The sequence below is a fragment of the Anabrus simplex genome, chromosome 1 (genome assembly GCF_040414725.1).
Source record: "Anabrus simplex isolate iqAnaSimp1 chromosome 1, ASM4041472v1, whole genome shotgun sequence".
Classification (NCBI taxonomy): domain Eukaryota; kingdom Metazoa; phylum Arthropoda; class Insecta; order Orthoptera; family Tettigoniidae; genus Anabrus; species Anabrus simplex.
This window is the reverse complement of record NC_090265.1, coordinates 1672921212-1672942785: the sequence shown is the minus strand read 5'-3', so window position 1 is coordinate 1672942785 and position 21574 is coordinate 1672921212. Positions and strand designations below refer to the sequence as shown.

General features: G+C 39.4%; 1 protein-coding gene across 1 annotated transcript in view; it reads right to left on the bottom strand.

Moving 5' to 3' along the window:
* Window positions 1–1412: 1412 nt before the first annotated feature.
* LOC136858670 (NADP-dependent malic enzyme) overlaps window positions 1413–21574 on the bottom strand; it is a 206374-nt gene continuing 186212 nt past the window's right edge. The window contains exons 12-13 of the mRNA XM_067138386.2: window positions 8335–8458; window positions 1413–1805 (exon numbers count right to left, since the gene is read on the bottom strand). Of these exons, the coding sequence (XP_066994487.2) occupies window positions 1624–1805; window positions 8335–8458 (306 nt within the window). The 3' untranslated portion in view covers window positions 1413–1623. The remainder of the gene's footprint in view (window positions 1806–8334; window positions 8459–21574) is intronic.

Genomic DNA, 21574 nt, shown 5'->3' with positions numbered 1-21574 from the left:
ATGCAGATAAAATGTATTATTGGCCTGTAAAAAGAATACGAGGTAGTCGGCTATAGCGAGTATGGCACATACTGAAAACCCCGTGGTAACGACAGGTTCTTTTATGATATAGATGTTGATTTCCACAGGGAACCTGAAATATTTGTCCCGAATGAGTAAATTTATAATACCAATATAAATGGTCCGTTATTGGACATTATAATATCCAGGTTCTTTCTGTGTAATATACTTAGGTTACAACAAGAACCCTTTCACTGTGTCTTCCATTATTATGAATGATTTAGAGTGCATTATTTTCCCGGCATCGATATTTATAAACTGCCGCGTTTATATTGCATATGGTCGATCATTACCCATCGACTCACGACTCCAAACAAACATGCAAGTTTGAATGAAAGGGAAGAACGTGTTTTTGCAATAAGTGCATATCTAATGTGGCTGACAGCAGCTGTTAACTCAGTAAATATAAAGGCTAAAGTAAGAGATCGCCTTAATTTTAATACCAGGTGCTGAAATGAAGAAAGAATGTGATACTTCTCTGAGTGCTGCACTCTGCTGTATCTGGAGAATAGGTCATATAGTCTTGTGTCTATTTAAAATTTCAGAAAGTCTGTTCCTACATAAATTTTTAGCGGAAAGGAGATCAGCATTCTACTGGCACTGAATTATGTTTTTATAAGTTAGGTTAAATGATGCTGTTTGAGTAATAAAAATAAAATGTTTGCATAGAAATCTCAGGAGTGATATACTCTTTTAATTTTTAAGAATGAAATTTAACATGCGCATTCACATAGTATCGGAATTAAATTAATAAAAGGTAAGCCGCAGTACGGAATTCATCCGTGAAAACTTTTGAGAAGTTTCAAACTGATAGTTTCATACCTATTTTGATGGCTGTTTTTTTGTGTTTATCAACTTTTATGAAAAATTGAATATAATGACAATCCGCTATAGCAAATAAATTTTTGCCTTTATGAATTCTTGCTATAATGGACTTTTACCATTAGAAAAGGGAGCTTTGTTTAAATTTCTCTTCCTAAAATTAGGTTACAGGGATTATTCGCGACAGATAGCCTGGAACTGTTCCTAGCTAATTATCTCTTTTATGAGAGATAAGTTGCTAGTGTTGCCATAAATTCTAAAAATACATTTTTTTCTGCAAACAAAGATATCTGAAAAAGAATAATTATCAAGCACAGGGTTGTAAATTTAGAATAATTACAAATTTAACATTCGTCAAAATAATTGCTTCAAGTATCCTGCTTCTCTTTCAGTATTTCTATAACATTATCTCTTTTTCAATTATGTTTCTCCTTCAACTTGATGGCATTGCTCAAAGACTTCCTGCTGAACAAGTTTTATGATATAGCAGTATAAAAATTCCTTTATTTCTACCATATGAACTAAGTATGAATGGTAAAATAATCATATATTTAAAATAATATTTTAAAACTGTTTACAGCAGGGAGGGGTAGTCGTCACTAAAACCGTAGCCCTAATACTGATGTATGGAAGATACACTGTCCAATGTCCAGACAGTTAACGGGAAGTAAACTGTAACTTGCTCTCTGCCACATATCTTGCTGGTACTCCATGAGCTGCCTGCTACACAGCAAGTCTCCTTTATAACTCTATACTTCTTGCCTTGCTGATCTTTGTGACTGACTCGAGTTTAGGTTCCGTGATTAGACTTTCTTCAGGCCATTTATAATCATCGGGTAATGCACTTTCATAGTTGAAATTGAACATCGATGCTATCACCACTGCACGCTTATCTTTAGGCTCTGGGTACACAGATGCCAAGCCTGTGAAAAAACAATTGGAAACCATTAGTATTCTTTTTTTTTTCTTCAAAAATACAGTCAAGAAAGGAATAAAGAAAAAAAACGTATGGGACAAGATCAGAAATGGTATTTTCTAGAATCTTTGTTACTTACAGACTTTATATTATTATTTTTTATAGTGTGTTTGAAACACTAAAAGCTTTTTTACATTCAGTAAGTCCTCACATACTGTATGCATTCCCCTTGCTCATGATCAATGAAATGCCCTTCCTGCAACCTGTTTCTGCCGTAAAGTACCTATACATACTTTTCATTTTTTCACTAAAATTGATATGTCTACTGACTGCCAATTATATGGTATTTGCCATCATTTTATCCTCAGCTGACATTTGTGCTAAATTCAATTTTCTAGCAACATCCTTCAATCTCTTCTTATTTCCACAAACATTCCTAACTATTTCTTTCTAACCTGTTAACTCAGTAAATATCTTTTTTTTTTAAATGCTATTTGTGAGGAAAGGAAGGTTAAAGACGACACAAACAGCCAATCCCCAGGCCAGGGATATTAATCATTTACAATTAAAAACTCCTGACCCGACCGGGAATCAAACTTGCTCCCTACACCGCGGAGCCAGATGCACCTCCATCTTAATATCTTTTTTTTCTCGGTTATAACATAGTGGGTTATTACCATTCCTTACCACCTTGAAAGGTACATTCTGTTTTCACACTCCTCAACAATTGCTATGAACCCATCCCATGTACTGTTTACATTTTTATTTACCATTTTCACTGATCACAATTACTTTTTTTTTAAACTCCCCCATCTCTCTTATCAACCATATGGTACTGCCTAGCGGTCCCATCTTTTCAACCTTCCTTTCTATCACATTTATTTTTAACTGTGATGAAAACTGCTTTGTGATCACCTATACCGTCTATCACTTCATTTTCTCTATACAGCTCAAATAGTTTTATTAGCACCATGTCTATAATATATTTTTCCTCTAGTTGGTTCCGTCACTTTCTGATTCAGGTGTCCTTTACAGATTAACTTATTTACCATTTGTTGCTGGTCATGGTTTGTGCCATTTGCAGTACCTTCCCAGTTAATACTTGGTAAATTGAGATCAGCCACTACAATACCTAGCCGATACAAGTCGATACAATGATCAACTAGGTGGAAAATAAATAAATGCTTAATTGTGAATCTATTGAAGTGTGATACGGACCATGAAGCTGATTTTATGTAATAGCTGATTATCTCATCAAATTATATTGCATCAGGGTCAGCGCCACTCTTTGCAGATCTGTAGACTCCAAGAAACATCAAGTTGTCTATTCTCTTTAGTGATGAGCCTTACACCTAGTATTTTATGTTTCTCATCCTTAACCTTTTCGTAGCATACAAATTCTTCTTTCACCAGTATGAATACTCCCTCTACTACTGTTCTCAGCCTGTCTGTACGACAAACAACTGATACTTGACAAAGGAAAAATTAAATGTATCCTCCTAATTCAATACAAAACATAAATCCATCATTAGATGGAGCAATAATATATCATGTAATAAACTACTGATACGAAATATGCCACCTGGGTGACAGCCCTAAATGAAGTACAATGGTGATTGGTTGGAAACACTTGTTCCATGAGAAATTTTCCGCATGCATAATATCACTTCTCAGCCACGAATAACTATTACAATATCTGGTAAATTACTTCTTTACAATACTTCTACAATTTAACACTAACACTTTATGTCATCCTTGCTTTTGTGAATTAGAAGTGGTGAGGTGAGGGGGGGGGACACAGAAATTTATAGAAAACAAACAAGTACAGGGGGTCGGGGTAATATTGTAGGAGTAGACAACAAAATGGTAAGTTTTTGATGTTCTCTGAGCAAATCTTGACAGAGTAGTAAAGGTTGACAGTTTACCAACTTAACGGCAGTAATAATATTTTTTTGGGGAGATTTTTTTCAAAACTAAACAATAAAACTTCCACCAAAGGAACAACTGAGGAGTGTCTGTTCAAAAAGGTGCCATTTCTACTTAATAAATCAGTATTTTGTCCACATGCATTACAGTAGTTGAATATTATTGATCGCCTTGAACAATCCAGACCAGAAAGATGTAATTCTTTAAAAGTAGTACCACAGCCAATCATGAGCACTTTCCATCAATCTTTTATTTCATTTTTCTTGCGCTTTTCCCACAACTTTCTTAAAGTGGAAATAGCCCCTTTTTAACAGACACGCCTCAGTTACACATGTGCGTAACTAAACTAAGGTTTTGTGCCATCAGATACTAATTGCGCTTCTACGTGCTGCTGCGCGTCTTCACTGCTTGCTGTGGCGCTGAAAAATTGGTTAGCTGCATTGAATGATGTTTTGTGCATATTTCCACTAAGTATTCTTTTAATATTTAAAGAAATTAAAGGAAAGAATTGGGTAATAGACAACAGGGTTCGTATAACTAGTTTTATGTGGCTAAAATAGAATTCCTCCCCACCCCAATTGCCACTACTACTTACTTGACTTACAGCTCCCTGTACTCTCATCGCTGCTCCTTTGTCCATCCCGTTTTCCTGAATGTACCTCCCCATAATTCTTCTAAACAAACTTATAAGTACCTTTATAGTTGCAGTTATGGCCATCCGAGAGTAGATCCTCTCTCCTACCCACCCATTACAATCTACAAATCTCACTCCCCACATACCCATTCCATAGTCTCATAAATCCCTAATCACTTTCCAGACAGTATCCCACTGACAATTTTCACTCTCTTAACCCTCGGGACATCACGCCGCGGTCTTTTCGATCGCACGCATTCTTCCTTTGTTACTCTCTCTAAGATTGTTGCAGGAGAGATTTCTCCTTCAACCATATCTACCCCGCAACCTTCCTCTAGTGTTTAAAGCCAAGTAGCGCTCCCTAGTTGCTATTCTATTGTCGCTGTGGATGTTTATGTGAGTGCGCGGTGCTTTCGACCATGGGAGATGATTGCTATTTGTTGAATTTGATTCTAACACTCGATGTGCAACTATTAGTATACACAAATTGTTTGACTGTTTACTTGTGTTGTGAGTGAAAATGGATTCCGAAGAAGTTGATAGGATAAACAAATTGATTCATAGTCTGGAAAAGGAAGAGAAACATAATGAAACATTATGAAAACTACAAGTTAGTGCCAGGAAGAGGCTTTTCGATGACTATGTGAATGATACAAGCGAGGCGTATAACATTTTATAAGAAGAAGACGACATTGACGATTTTCTTGAAGAAAGTGATCACTACACGGATACCGAAGATTCTGCAGATACTGAAGATGAAAATATGGATGTATCAAAGAACAGGGTTCGACCAGAAAACAGAGCAATACCTCAATACACCGGAAAGGACAAGGTAACTAAGTGGGACATTCACTGTATTAGGTCTAAGAGACGAGCCAGAAGACATAATATAGTATCACACTTGCCTGGCCTATTAGATTGAGCTCGTAATGTAACATCTCCCATTGAATCATGCCAGTTATTCTTCCCTGATGATGTGGTAGACAAAACTGTACGTTACACAAATCTATAGGTTGGAATGAGATGAGAAAATTACCAAAGGCCTTGGGATGCCCCAGACACAAACTGTGTAGAGGTGAAAACAGTAATAGGATTGCTCTACCTGGCAGGGTTACAGAAGTCGTCTCGCACAAATCTAAATGATTTATGGGCTCGAGGAGGTACAGGTATTGAGCTTTTTTGCACAACTATGAGTCTCAGATGGTTTCAATTCCTATTGACTGCTTTGCAGTTTGACGATTTCACAAGCAAGGTAAATCGTCATAAATCTGACAAATTCACACCGTTTCTGGAGGTGTGGGAGAAATTCGTCAAAAATTGCAAATCATATTACTCTTTGAGTGAATATGTCACAATAGACGAAATACTTGGTGCCTTCCGTGGCAGATGCCCTTTACATCAATATATAGGAAATAAGCCGGCGAAATATGGTTTAAAAATATTTGCACTTGCAGATGCGAGGACCTTCTATACGTACAATATGGAGGTATATACAGGGAAACAACCAGATGGACCTTACAAAGTGAGCAACAGTGGTAAAGATGTAGTGAAGAGACTAGTACAGCCGATTTCTGGCACTGGCCATAATATAACCACAGACAATTGGTATACGTCAGTGCCATTAGCTCAGATCTTCTGGCCAACCACAGACCTTCTGGTTGGAACGATAAAGAAAAACAAATGGGAAATACCTCCAGTCCTTGTTCAAACAAAAACCAGACCGGAAGGGAGCAGCATGTTGTCGTCGAATGTTCCCAAGAAAAATAATGTAGTGGTGTTGTTATAGACTATATTATAATTTCGTGTGGCTATTTCTAGCCGAATGCAGCCCTTATAAGGCAGACCCACCGATGAGGGTGGGCGGCATCTGCCATGTGTAGGTAACTGCGTGTTATTGTTGTGGAGGATAGTGTTATGTGTGGTGTGTGAATTGCAGGGATGTTGGGGACAGCACAAACAACCAGCCCCCGGGCCATTGGAATTAACCAACGAAGGTTAAAATCCCCGACCCGGCCGGGAATCGAACCCGGGACCCTCTGAACCGAAGGCCAGTACGCTGACCATTCAGCCAACGAGTCGGACGTTATAGACTATGCACAACAGCGATGACATTGATGAGGAATCGGGTGAGGCAGAGAAACCTGAAATATTGACTTTTTATAACCTAACCAAGGGGGAGTGGATGTCGATGATAAACTGAAAGCATCTTATACAGTGTCACAAATGAGCAGACGATGGACTCTGACATTGTTTTACACTCTCCTCAACGTAGGTGGCATCAACAGTTTCATAATACTACAAAACAAAGCTGACATAAACCGTTGTTCATTTTTGGAGACACTAGCAACTGAGCTATGCCACGATTACTTGCAGTAATGCTTCTCTCTTGAAAATATCCCCTGATGAATTAAGCTGAGACTATGGGATATTCTTGGGACAGGAAGAGAAGAAGAAAGGCCTGAGAGGAATAATCAAAATCCTGGGAAATGTGCCTTCTGAGGCAGAACAAGGAACAGAAAGATGACATCGTGTGCTACCTGCGCTCTGTACATATGCTGGGAGCACACTGTCTTCACCTGTCAAGCCTGCAGTATGGGAACAGCAGATGAAGACGAAGAAAATGAAGATGACAGTTTTATTATCTAAAGATACATTCAGCTCACTAATATAATGAATGATGTGTGGAAAAGGACGAGAAACGTAATGAAACATTATGAAAACTACGAGTTAGTGCCAGGAAGAGGCTTTTTGATGACTATGTCTTTAGTAAACAGTAAATCTCTAATTGCTGATACCCTTCTGTCTGTTGTAGCCTTGCTCTTACCATTGGACTGTATACCGTATTTATATTGCTGTAACTTTGTTTTGTACATATTTTTACTGATAGTTGTAAATTACTCGTACAATGTACTATACTTTTTTTTACCAGTTTACTTTTGTGAATTCTGTGAATCTATGTTCTGTTCACTGTTATTTGTTGTGTGTTAAGTAGAATGTAATGTTAGTTATTGTATTATTTTAAAGCATTATTTAAATGTAAATAAATAATCTTTGTATTTTTAATGATGAAAATAGAGAGTAAACAAAAAATATAACTACATAACAAAAATAAATAGCAAATTGAAATACAAAAATGATATGGAATTCTTGTTCGGTCTTTTCCACCGCACTGACGACTGATGTTACACTGTCTCACGCGACGTCCCAAGGGTTAAACGTTTCCCATACTTTCATAATCGGATCCCACACATTCTGAATTATGGTGATATGCATCCCTGCTTGTCTAATGCTGTTGTTACCAATTTTGACAATTATCACCTTCACATTACCCTTCTCTTTTCCATAACATATTTTCTTCTTCTTCTTCTTCTTCTTCTTTCACTTTTCCCACATTTGTTAGCAGGGGCGAAACAAATGTTATATGGGCCCGCCGGCAAAAATTAAAATTTGGGCCCCCTCAAATAAAATGTAAAAACCTACGAATAAAACCAAACTCCATGGCGCAACAGCTTCGAAGGGCCGTGGCCTACCAAGCGACCGCAAACCTATGAATCACTAATATAAATTCAATCACAGTGGGAAGAAGTAATGCAACATACTGTCAATTTACGTAAACAAAGGGATTATTCATTATTGTAAGATTTCAAAGAAAAATGTGCAATGCTAGTGTTTTCTTGACTCACCTAAATCATCAAGTCATAAATTAAAATGCACCAGAATTATATATTATTACTATTATTATTATTATTATTATTATTATTTTTTATTATTTTTTTTCCAAGGAGTCTGCGGGGCCCACCTGCATTGCAGGCCCTAATGTTACGCCCCTGCCTGTGGGGTTGCAGGTGTGAACTGTTCACCACTGAAAATCGCTGTTAATACTATGCTGTTAAATACCATTGAAATCTTTACAGTAAAATAGTATAGAGGATAAGAAAAGACTGCAGGGACGAATCCAAATAACTTCTTTACTTACCCTGTTTGTAAGCGTATTCTGCAATTTTGGTAGCAATGTTGATGGAACACTCTTTGATAGTCTTCAGAGGAGGATACAGGCTACCTCGGGCCAAGTCATCATCTGTGACAGATTCTGCTATTGCCTGCAGACTCAACATGCATACAAATTAGTTACGTTTACCCAACCATTGAATTTTAATTAAAATATAGTACTTTACATAAATTGAATGAACACAGAAAGAAAGAAAGAAAGAAAGAAAAAGAAAGAAAGAAAGAAAGAAAGAAAGAAAGAAAGAAAGAAAGAAAGAAAGAAAGAAAGAAAGGAATGGAAGATAAACAGATCAGTGGGAGATCCAAACAATGAATTTAATGTAAACTGGCACAATCAAACTCCTGCCAAATGGTAGACAGAATAAGATGTGTTACTGAGTTTATGGGCTGGCTTGGGAAGCCATTCATACACATTTGTTCTTGGCATCTATTTTCCCAATTCCCCATCTTTCAGCATCATGATGCCAATTCAAACATGTCCCTAAAAGCCATTCATTTCAGTCCTGTCAACTAGTCCAAGGCTACATTTATGCCAAGAAAAAGAGTCTCAAAAAATAATATGTAGCTCCAAATAATGGGTGTTAGCATCTTATAATCATGAAACATAATCCGTTTCTCATTAGTCAAAGTTTTGGTGTGAATGAAGAAAACCCCCACATACACACGGACATCAGAATTAGACGATAAAATTTCATACATTATTTCATGAGAGCACAGGTTAGTTAAGTTTTAGGAAGTGGAAACTTCCTTCAAATTCTTGAAGATTCTCAAGACAAAGATTAGGAAACAGTTAATGCTGAATGCTAAGAAGCATAATGAACCTTCTGAGAAATAGAACTAGGTGCTTCATGCGATTACAATCATCAAAATTGCAAAATTTGGAAACTAATGGTAAAAACTTGCTCCCATTGGCAACAACCAAAATTATAGATTTCAGCGGACTGGATATGGGCCTATGACTTTCTCACATTGAACCTGGCTTCAGGAAACTTTGCTCTGCCCAGCAAGCACATTCATTGCAAAAATAATAAGTGAAAGCATTGTATATTAAAAATTATAATACTGTGGCAGTGTGAATTTATTTATTTATTTATTTATTTATTTATTTATTTTCACTCCATATTTTACACAGGAGTTGTTAAGGTCTTTAACATCTGTGTAACTTGCTTTCTACTTTCTGCTAGGATTGCACTGTCATCTGCAAATCTTAAGCACTCATTTTGTTTTGTTTAGTAGATAGGCACTGTACTGCATTCTTTCTTTCTGACAGTTATTTTCATAGGAGAGGTTACAACTGCAAAAAATTATCATTCATGTGATATTGAATTTACTATTCATTTTTGGGGATACAACGCTGTAAATATTGTGATCTCTTGATCAATTTAGAAACAGTTAACAACATACAGCTGAGTGCTCTTAGTATAATATAGATATTTTTATAGTTTCCCTGTAGGTGCTTTGGTATTTGTGCTACATTGTTTGAGTTTTAGATTTATTACAGTGTATTCTTTTTGAAACTTTGGTTTTATTCTGATAACCTTCAAATTACATAGTGGCAGTTTATACTTGTTACTATGATGGTAATGATAGGTTATGATTGTAATTTCAGTATAATACTAGCATGCTTTCTTTTTAAAATTTAGATATCATCATCATCATCATCATCATCATCATCATCATCATCATCATCCTCCTCCTCCTCCTCCTCCTTTCTCCCCCTGCTGGGTCAGGACATTTATGGCACTTCCTCAATTTCCTCTCTCCTTCCACCATTCCTGTTCCATCATTTTCTCCCAGTCCAGGTTTCTTCTTCCTCTTGCGCTCCTCTTTATTTAATCGATCCACCTTGTTCTAGGACTCCCTCTCACTTTCTTTCCCTCAAACTTCATCTCCATCTGTTTTGCTATTCTTTCCTCCTCCATCCTCTTTACATGGCCAAACCATCTTAGTTTAATCCTATCAATTCTCTCATTTAGATTTTCCATTCTGACCTCCTTTCACACATCTTCGTTTCTCAAAGTGTCCTTTCTTGTCTTTCCTGTCATACTTCTTAGATATTTCATTTCACTGGCTTGAATTTTACTCTCCTCCCTACTTGTCACTGTCCAGATCTCAGCTGCATAGCTCAATATGGGCACATAATGCATGTTTTACATTATCTCTTTACATTTCCTTGGTACTTCCCTATTTCAAACAAGGTTTCTTACATTCTGGTAGAATGCATTGCCCTTTTGCACCCTCTTGTTAATCACCACGTCCAGCCTTGTATTCTACATTAATTCATCCTTAGGTATTTGAAACTGTCAACAATTTCAAGGTTTTGACCACCAATTTTCATAATGCTGTTCCCTTGTCTTTCTTCTCTTGATATCACTATTGTCTTGCTTTTTTCTGTGCTGATTTTCATACCATACTTTTCAATTTTCTTGTTCGGTGCATCAAATTGTTGTTTTACTTCTTTGCTGTTTGCTCTGTAGGAAATTATATCATCCACAAATAGTAATAACTTCATCTCCCTATTCCCATATGCTTCCTCTGTTTCCTTCACAATTTCATCCATAACCACAGAAGAAAAAGAAGCAATAGCACACTCCCTGTCTTAGTCCAGTATCATTTCTAAACCATTCTGTCTTTCCAAACGGAGTCTGTACACTGCTGGCATAGTTTTTGTACATTGCTTGCACCATATTCAAGGTTTGTATACCCAGTCTCTTTTTGACCATGGTTTCCCATACCTTCTCCCTGGGAACACTATCATAAGCTTTTGTTAGATCTATGAATGTCATGACCAGATCCCTTCCATATTCCCAACTCTTTTCCATTAATTGCCTCATGCTGAAGATTGGGTCCACTGTCGATCTTCCACTTCTAAAGCCATACTGTTCCTCTTGCAAATCTCCTACCTTTCTTCTCATTCTCCTCTCTAATATTCTTTCCATAAAATTAATTAACATGTGCAAACTGTGTATGGATGGTAATGTTAGCTGTGTTTTGCTCAATGGCAGAAAATCAAGTTCCTTCCAGAATAAAACTGGTCTGAGACAAGGGGATGCACTATCTCCTCTTCTATTTAACATTGCACTGGAGAAGATTATCAGGAAATTAGCTCTTGTACCTGCAGGCATCATATTGCGGAGACAACAAAGTCCTTGAATATGTGGATGATATTGTTCTTATTGGCCGCAATGATTTAGAAATTAGGCTGTCATTTGTAGAACTAGAGCAAATGGCAGCAAAAATTGGCTTACAGGTAAATGATAAAAAGACACATTACATGGTTGTACAGAGACCGAATCATGAGGAGGTTGATAGATTGCCTTTGAAGATTGGGAAATATATATTTAAAGGAGTAGAGGAGTTTAAGTTCCTTGGTGTATTAATCAATGAGCAAAACCGAAGGCAACAGGAACACCAAGCTAGAAATAAGAATGCAAATACTCTATGAACCCTATATTAGGCTCCAAGTTTTTAACAAGGAATGAAAAAATGATTATTTACAATACAATCATTCAACCAGTACTTTTGTATGGTTCCAGGACATGGAGTATAACCAAGAAAGAGGAGCAGCAGTTGCAAGTTTTTGAGAATAGAGTTGATAGAAAAACTAGCATGTACCCGCGGCTTTTAATTCAATGGTTAAATATTTTAAAACTGCATGTGTAGTATTTTATTTTTAATTTTATTTTTACTTTCAACGCTCAAGATATTGGGTTAATGGATGGTACAATTCATATTAAAACAATATAAAAGACCATATTACACAAAAACAACCTTCTTTCCTTACAGTTCTACTGGATATAGTATTTCGAGTCTCCTCCCATATGGAGCCGAGATGTATAGTGTGTTTACCTTTCCAATTCTGGACTAACTCGTGTACCGGTTTCAACCACGAGAGAAGTTCTATTTTGGAAGATCAAGTTCTACAACTATAAAAGATTTTTCTTATGCCTTGTTGATGCACATAGCGAAATTGAAACAAACATGGAACTGGAGACATCTAAATTGTAACGGTATATTCGAAGGGATGATATAAATCCCAGGAATGAGTGCTACTTCGCACGCGGTATGCCCAGTGATGATGGTGCTTTTAATAATATTGGGCATTAGTTTCTTGATTGAGAGTAGTGTTCCATTGCATGACCCCTTTCCTATTACCAATCACTATGCAGTTGGGAAAATTTTATTATATTGGCAGCCCCCCTACTGCGAGGCTGGGGTGTTTTCGTTATACGATAGTCCAGCTGGGAAGTTTTCATTATAATGACACGTCTCCTTGCCTGCTGCCAGTCACAATCTATATAATACAATCAATATAATCAATATAATGGCAGTTCTCCTTGCCTACTGGCAATGGCACTCGTATAGGGGAGTTTTCACTATAACAGCAGACCCCCTTGCATACTGCTATTCACAGTTGATTTGGGGAGTTTTGATTGTAATGGCAGACCTCCTTCACTATTGCCAGTCATTGTGCATTTCAAAAATTTTCATTATAATGGCAACCCCTCTTGGCTGCTGCTAGCCAGAATTAAACTGGGGTGTCTTCTTTGTATGGCAGGTCCCCTTGCCTACTACCAGTCACAGTCAAGTTGGGGAGGGTTTCAAAATTGGCGCTCAGTATAAGAATTCTTCACGTAGAATATATTTTTCTAAAGCGATGACCTTTACTTTTCATGGGCTAAAAAGTTTCCTGATAGTCCAAAATATGTTTCAACATCAAACACCGAGAAAATGAGAAGGGAGATTTTTGAGATATTAAGGATACTAATAAACATAGCTGGGTGTGAGGCCTATCTGTGCAGAATATCCACCGCATATTATACCAAGAAAAAGTCACTTTTTCCTTAGAGAGCTTCAGGATAAACTACATTGCGTGTCCTTCCATTTGGAGCTAAGATGGAGAGATTGTTTGCATTTCCAACTCTTGAACAACCTACGTGCAGTTGACCATGGGAGAAGCAGTTTCCAAAGTTCGAGTCCTACAACTTTAAGTGATTGTCCTTGTGCCTTATTGATACTCATAGCGAAACTCAAACGATCCGGGAACTGCAGGCGTCTAAATCGAAAGGGTGTATCCGAAGGAATGATTGGTATCCGAGGAATGAATACTACTTCACCAGCAGCGTGCCCAGTCATTATGGTAGCTTCAATAATATTGGGCATCAGTTTCTTGATTGAGAGTCACGTTCCATTGCAGAGGGAAGGAGGATTCAGATTCTTAAGAAGCATAATCGGTGCCCCTATCTTCAGCTTCAAGATGTGTGAGGGTACTCTGGGTGGTTCGAAGTTGTTCAAAAACTCTGTCGGTAGTTGACAGCATCATCGGTATTGCATGCCGTATTGATAGACTTGTAAATTTGTTGATGACCGGGTAATTCTCGTAACAGTTGCGTATTAATGACATTGACAGCTTCATTTCTTGGAGCAAGAATCGCTTTTCACACAACCAACAACCATGCGTGATCGGTGAAATACTGCGCCAAATTTGGAAACACTGCCTCTTTTAGCTGTTGTTGGGTTGTAACAATTCTTCCTTTGCATAGCCACATGTCCATCCTGAAGATCGGAAGTCACAGCACCATTTCCTAGCTGAAGTACATTGTCGGCAAACTGCTGGGCAGAGGGGTCACCATTCAGAATTGCTCGCATGTTTGTTGACAATCCTAGTCTTTCAATACCGTTCCAAATATATGAAGACTTGATGCAGGTCTGCATTTCATCCGCTCTGGTTCCGCAGGGAATAATCAGAAGCGTCTGTCGAAAGTCGCCAGCTAACACCATAGTGGCGCCTCCCATTCTATCGTTCTGTCTGAGGTCTTTCAAAGTGACATCCAGTGCCTCGAAGGCGGATTTGTGGGACATAGTGCACTCGTCCCAGACAATGAGCCTGCAATCCTGAAGAACCTTGGCCTTTCCTGTGCTTCTTGAAATGTTGCATGTAGGATTTTCCGTGCTTGTAACATTTAAGGGTAAGTTGAAGGCTGAGTAAGCTGTCCTCCCTCCTGTCAAGAGTGTTGCAGCTATCCCGGACGAAGCAACAGCAATAGCAATCTAATTTGTCTGTTGCACTTTTGCCAAAATAAGATTATGAAGAAAGGTCTTCCGGTACCACCTGGAGCATCTAAGAAGAATATACCACCCCGTCTATCAAAAACAGCTCGGGTAATCTTGTCAAATGCTTCCTTTTGATCTGGGACCATTTTTGACTCGTTCTCGTCGATGTACACTGTGAGCAAATCTTTGTCGTGATTTCTTTCTGTATGTACTTCACACGGGGTGGCGGAATCTCTGTTTCTAATCGTTCTCGGAAGTCCGAAGCTTTCCAGGTTCAGTCCTCCCAATGATATAATCCTATCTTCAATGTAGATAAGAACTTTGTTGAAGATGTCCTCATTGTAGTCGAGATCCATATTCTGCTGTTGAAGTCGTGCTTGATGCAGTATGTCTTCAGATAGGCTCTCCCTATGGTTAATCCATAACTACTCCAGAGTTGACATGGAGCACGTATGCAGCATAACAGCAAACAGGTTCCGCATAACCTTAGGGGATCGACACGCAGCTGCTTCTTCCAACGCTTTGTTCCAGTGATCGTCGTTTTCCAGTAGTCTTCTAAGCTGGCAAGCCTCTTTGTAAGTTTTACAGACCCTTCCATCGATGGTTCTTAAATAGTGATGTTGGACCTCTTACTTCGTGCAATAATAGTCGCAGATGAAAGCATTCAGAGTTGTTTGGGTGAACGGTGTACACCCGGCCGAGGGCATCGCATGACCTAATCCCTGCTTGATCTGGTACAACTTCACCTTGCCTATGTCGGTTCCAAGTCTTGTCCCTGCTGTTCCATGTGTAGTACTTAGGGACTTGGTTGTAGAGTAGTGTACGCGTGAACTCATCTTGGATGCAAAGTTTAAAGAAAGATGCGAGCGTAGTTTCCTGAGGTGCTTGAACACGTTCAGCTGCATTTTCTGTTGTGAAGTAGACTCTCTGGCCGTTCTCTAAATGGATGCTTAGATGAATAACTGTGGGTTGCCGCTCATGTATAGGGAAGCCTAGTATTCTCCACACCGCTTCGTTGCTACTTATGTATCTTCTCATTTCATATTGATGAATTTCATTCACTTCATTGCCTCCACTTAAGACAGCAAACACGGCCATGTCAGAGCCATTATTCACATATCTGCAAACATATTTGATCGACTTGACTGAATTGCAATATTCTACGTTAATATACGTTGAAAATTTTTGATAACAGAGGACAATACAGAACAATCCACGCATTGTCCACAGACACTTCCGATCCTTGAACATTGATGTTTGCGGTAAATCCTCCGTCTTGTGGGCTTCTATGGCGATACATTGGATATCCGTCCTACCCGGTCTCTTTCAGAAAATGTCAAGGGTATTGCTTTGTGCAGATTCCATCCTTCATACATGGAGAGCGGGGATTTTTGCATCCGCAGGGACCATGCACCATCTGCTTCGTCAATGTACTAAAAAGTTCTTGGTCTTCTTCTGGATTAGGGATTTTGGCACTGATGATCTCATCTACTCTGTGTACGTGTAAGGTGTCTCTGAGCCAAGCCAGAATGTGTGCATGAGGTAATCCGCACTTCTGCCACTCTATCAGCGAACTTCACCAAAAATCTTCGCCTTTGTGATGAGACCCATGAGCACCTTGTGTTTCTGATGAAAGACTCTTGCTGACAAATCATGGCGATCATGGGGTTTTTGTCCGTCGAAAATTTCTAGCTGTATCTCTGTCCATTTTGGATTGCACGTGAATGTGATGAAGAGGTCCGGTCTACCATAGTTTCGCACGTACGTCATGGCATCCTGAGTACGCTCGTGCATGTACCTGGGACCACCGGTAAAGCTAGAAGGCAATATGATCAGCTGGCCCATGTCGACAACATTTCCATCGTTGACGACAGCATCCCTCAAATGCGCATACTGCTCCACTCTCAATGTCCTCTGGTTATGTCACATATAACTGAGCCTTTCAGATTCAATTCTGGCATACATGTCTATGATAAACTGTTGAAAGAGGCCTCTACTTTGCAGTAAAATACTGAAACTTGAACAGCGCATCATAATTCTGTAAGCATAGAACTCCATTGCAGAAATCATCTTGTTCTGCAGCATTCCTGTAGTTGGGTTTCTTTGTCGCAGTTGAAAATGATATCCATCTTCACCCTGCCAGAAAATCAGTGGATACTGCAGCGCATCATATGATCGGTGCGTATCGGGAATTCATTTGATCGTACCACTTCTTTGTTCTAAAACTATGTCTCTTGCTCCATGATGTTCCCCGGCCATTATTAGAGCCACTTCCGTTGTCGTCGGTGCATTGAATCGCCTTTCATGTTCACCTTGTGGGGTTTTGTCTGCTAAGATAACAAGATTGAATTCAGGACTCATCTTTTCCATAGCCGATCTGAAGCTACGGACGTAGGAGTTTTCACGGTTCAGCATGTCCTGCACCTGAATTACTATATCTTTTCTTGTTTGTGGTACATTCCTGCAACGCTGCTCCACTTGTAATGTACTGTCCCCTATAAAGTATACTTGGAGAAATTTAGGGTCTTTATTCGGGAGGCTCCGTAGACTTCCAATGCGATGATATACTTGACCCTGAATCTTGAAAGTCGGCATGAATCCTGCTTCTTTAATTTCTCTGGTGGTACCGAAAGAGGTCATCTGGAAGCATGAGTTGTAGCGTCTGATATTTTGCAGGAAATGTTTAGCCTCGATAGAATCGCCAGTTAGAAAAGTACGTAGGGGCTCGGGAGAATTCATTAACGGCATCAGTTGAACCTTTCCTCCACTGCAGCACATACCTGTGGTTTCACCTTTCCACTTCCTTGCTTCACAGTGTTGGCATGTTATAGACATTGATCTGATGTGACAAAAAGGATTGGAGGCATAATCCTCTGATGGGTGGTAATCGAAAGCTGCATTCTCTAAATTTCTCCAGATGTGCATTCTTGAAGTAGTTGATGCAATTCTAACTTGCTGTAGTCTGGATTCTCTTTCTGGTATTGTTTCAGCTTTTCTTCTTCTTTGTTCTCTTTCTCTGGTCTGCTGTTGTCTTGCTTCTCTTTCAGGGGTGGATTCCACTTCTCTTCTTCTTTCATGTCTTCTGTCTTCCATTTGTCTTACTTCTCTTTCAGGGGTAGATTCCACTTCCCTTCTTCTTTGTTGTGTTTCTCTGTGTTTTCGTTGTCGATTTCGTACATATTTCTTTTTCCGAGGAGGCTGCGGCATCTTTGTCATATACAAAAATATAAATCAATAACCTTACACGCAATTTCAAGTGTTAAATTGCAGCCGCGTTGGAACAAAAATATAAGAAAGGAATGAAATGAATATCGGATATATATTCAATAAATATGTAGTTAAAACGATTAAAAGTAATATATATAACTATAGAAATAGATCTTTACATGTACAGAGATACGAGAAGATTTAATGCATGTCAATAACAGGAAACAGGTTGCCTAGCGACTATGAATGTGTACTTTTAATCGTGTTCACGACGCGTTGGATTGTGATGAAAACACAACGACATGAAAGACAGACTGCTAAAGGTACTCGATACAGCGTCCTGGTTGAAGCTCAGCGAACTAATTGTTGCCTATAACCATTATGGAGGCTACCACTTCGTTGCCTTGACATTCTTATCGTGATACTTAGCCTCATTATCTGTTCAATGAGTTAGTAATCCTGTAATGAAATGAGCGAAGTGAATCTGGCTGGCATTTGTTTGGCTGTGAGCAGAATTATGAAGGATAATTCGGCATTATACACTAACATTAAAATCATGCACTACAGGAACACACGTTTCATTTCATTCCCAGTCCAGTTTATGAGAAACGGGTTACCCGCCATTTTGCCTGCCTCCATCTGGTTCATTGTTGTGGTTCCGTGGTAACACATAGAACAGTTCAATGAGAAATTCACACATATATAGACAAAGATACCACAGCCTTTTAAATTGTACTATAACTACAATTTGTGAATTTTCTTCTTGATGTAGTTTCTTAGGTGTTATGCTTTTCGTTACATATAGCTGCAATATCTGTTATCTTCTGACTGTACCTGTGCCCGTTGGTTGTAATGTAGGATATGTGTACGGTACCCCCCTGCTGTCGTAAGAGGCTCTAAAAGGGGTAAACCTAGGGACTAAACTTGAGACCACGGGACCCCTAGCCATGTCTGACATTCCTTCCATGTACTTCTACCAGCTTCACCACATTCATCTTTATATCAGACCTTATTTAGTCAACCCTTATATTCTTCCGAGCCCGACAGTATTTGGCTTGCAAGACCTAGCCAAACTTTTAATTTTCATAGGTCCCCGAACACAGGGTATAGATACCCATCTCTTACTCTCATCCGACCCCAACTTTGTTACGTTTGTGCAACCTTTATATATTTAACATACCATTATTTATGCATCATTTTCACATTTTACTCTTTCTCGAAGACCATATGGAGAACACAAACTTCTTCAGATCCTGTCTATGGTAGATTCAGAGAATAAGCTTTTGTTTACCTATTTTCCACATCGTCGTTAAAACGCATCTTTAGATATCTGCGTTCCGTAGAGCAATTTTATTTTGAACACTGCAGACATCTAAACTTAAACCGTATATCTGAAGAAATTATTCGAATCTGGGGAATGAATATTACTTCGCTCGCGGCATGCCCAATCATGAGAATGGTTCAACAATATTAGTCATCAGTTTCACAGTCGTGTTCATTGCAGAGGGCAGGATTGTTATTCTTAAGAAGGATAATTGGTGCCACAATCGTTCGCTCTAAAATGTTCGAGGGTACTTCAGGTGACTCCAAGTCTTTCAAAAGCTCTGCCGTGAAGTCGATAGACTTGTAACTTTGTATAACATCGGGTAATTCTTGTACAAGTTGCTTGTTCAAAGAGATGAATGACATGATATATGATAGTAAGAATGAAGAGAATGAAACCCGGCGCCGGCACATAGCCCACTCCTCTCGAATAGCTCAAGACTTTACGTTCCGATCCGACGGACGAATCACCATCAACAGCGTCATATGCCCTCGCACCATATAAGACCAAAAACGGCTTCCTACGCCCTGGACGTAAAATGGCTCCTTGAACATTGTGTTCTCTACCTATCTTATGTACGTTGCCTAGCGACAGCGACTCTATGCATTTAATCTTGGTGACAGCACGTTGGATTGTCATACCCCAAAGCACGTTTTTCGATGGTTTTTTGTTCATAACTCACCAACGAAAGCGAAAATGAAAACTCCGGCTTCGAGGTGCATTCGGACCCCTTTTCATCTACCTATGTTCAAAATTTCAGATCTCTGCGTGCTGCAGATTTTGCTGGCCATCGTGCACAGACACACAGACAAACACTTCCTTTTATAATTATAGATATTTGGCCCATGGTTCGATCCTATCTCTCAAAGCTGGCAGAAAAGGAGATTTACACTCTCTCTCAACAACACCCTATAACAGGTGCGATAGAATCCAACAGACTGTGCTGGGCTGGACATGTACTGAGGATGCAGGATAACAGAGCATCAGTAGATCTATACAAGGGATCTCTTAGTGGGAAAAGACCTTCAGGAAGACTCCGAAGCACCTGGAAGAAGGAGATTTGATAATTGGGAAGAGCAGGCTCAAGGTCGAAAAGGATGGAAGAGGATTGTGAGATTGGTGCGGGAACTTCATGTCCCTCAGAAGCCTATGGAGTGAGTGTGAGCGAGTGTAATATTCTTTCCAGTATTTTTGCCACTTGTGATAAGAGTGCGATTCCTCTATAGTTATCACACACCTTTTTGTCCCCCTTCTTAACAACAGTCTTCTTCTTCTTTTCCTACCGCTTTTCCCGCACCTGTGGGGTCGCGGGTGCAAACTGTGTCGCACATGTGGATTTGGCCCTGTTTTACGGTTGGATGCCCTTCTTGATGCCAACCCTATACGGGGGGATGTAATCACTATTGCGTGTTTCTGTAATGGTTGGTAGTGTGGTATGTTGTCTGAATATGATGAGGAGTGTTGGGACGGACACATACACCCAGTCCCCGAGCCAGAAGAATTAATCAGAAGCGATTAAAATACCCGTCCCGGCCGAGAATTGAACCCGGGATCCTCTGAACTGAAGGCCAGTACGCTGATCATTCAGCCAGAGTCAGACCTTCTTAACAGCAGTATAGGTATTAAGACCTGCGGCGGTCTGACTAGGCCGACAAGAGCTAGTTGCTATATAATATTAAATGGAATTCTTATACTAACTGCACAAATTCTAGCATGGAAAAATTAACCTCGGTATCTCAAGAGACTCTTTGGCAATCTTATGACGTATCATTGTCACCTAATTTTTTTTTTATGAATTGTTTTACGTTGCACTGACACACATAGGTCTTATGGCAACAATGGGATAGGAAAGACTTAGGAGTGGGAAGGAAGCAGCCGTGGACTTAATTAAGGTACAGCCTGGCGTAAAAATGGGAAACCGCGGAAAACCATCTTCAGGGCTGCCGACAGTGGGGTTTGAACCCACTATCACCTGCATGCAAGCTCACAGCTGCACGGCTCTAACCGCACAGCCAACTCGCCTGGTATCACCTAATTTGGTCGGCTACACAGCATAGAACACTTACAAAATGACACAATATGTAACATAACTTACTGGCCCAATCGGGCTGCACATGATTTTAGATAGTAATGGCCAAGGTGAAATTGAGAATTCGAATGAATTATTTGACATTACAATGTATTTCAGTAGGGAGATGTGACGATGGATGGAGAAGGGACCCGTTTCCTGTGCAAGATGTGCCGGCCGAGTGAGAGCCTATGTTTGGCGGCCTAAGAAATTCTAGTTGGTGGCCAATCTTGGCTAGCCAGTGGAGCAAAGCAAGTCTGTGTCCAGCAGGCCCACTTGTCGGCGGCGGGCTACAACGTTGAGTTTCAGCTCTCAAGCCAGCCAGCTCCCTAGTTGCATCTAAATAATCACTCATTTTCATAGACACAAGCATGCAATAGACTTTGATAAAGTGAACGTAAGCAAACAATGTGGCTTGAAGTTCTTGCAATACGTCTCCCATGAAAGACTAAACAATGGCCAGTGTTCCATTGGGTTGGCAGTTTTATTTAAAGTGCTTGTAATGACCAAAAGAAAATGTGCAGACCCGATCAGGACAATTGTGAGCCCCTGAAT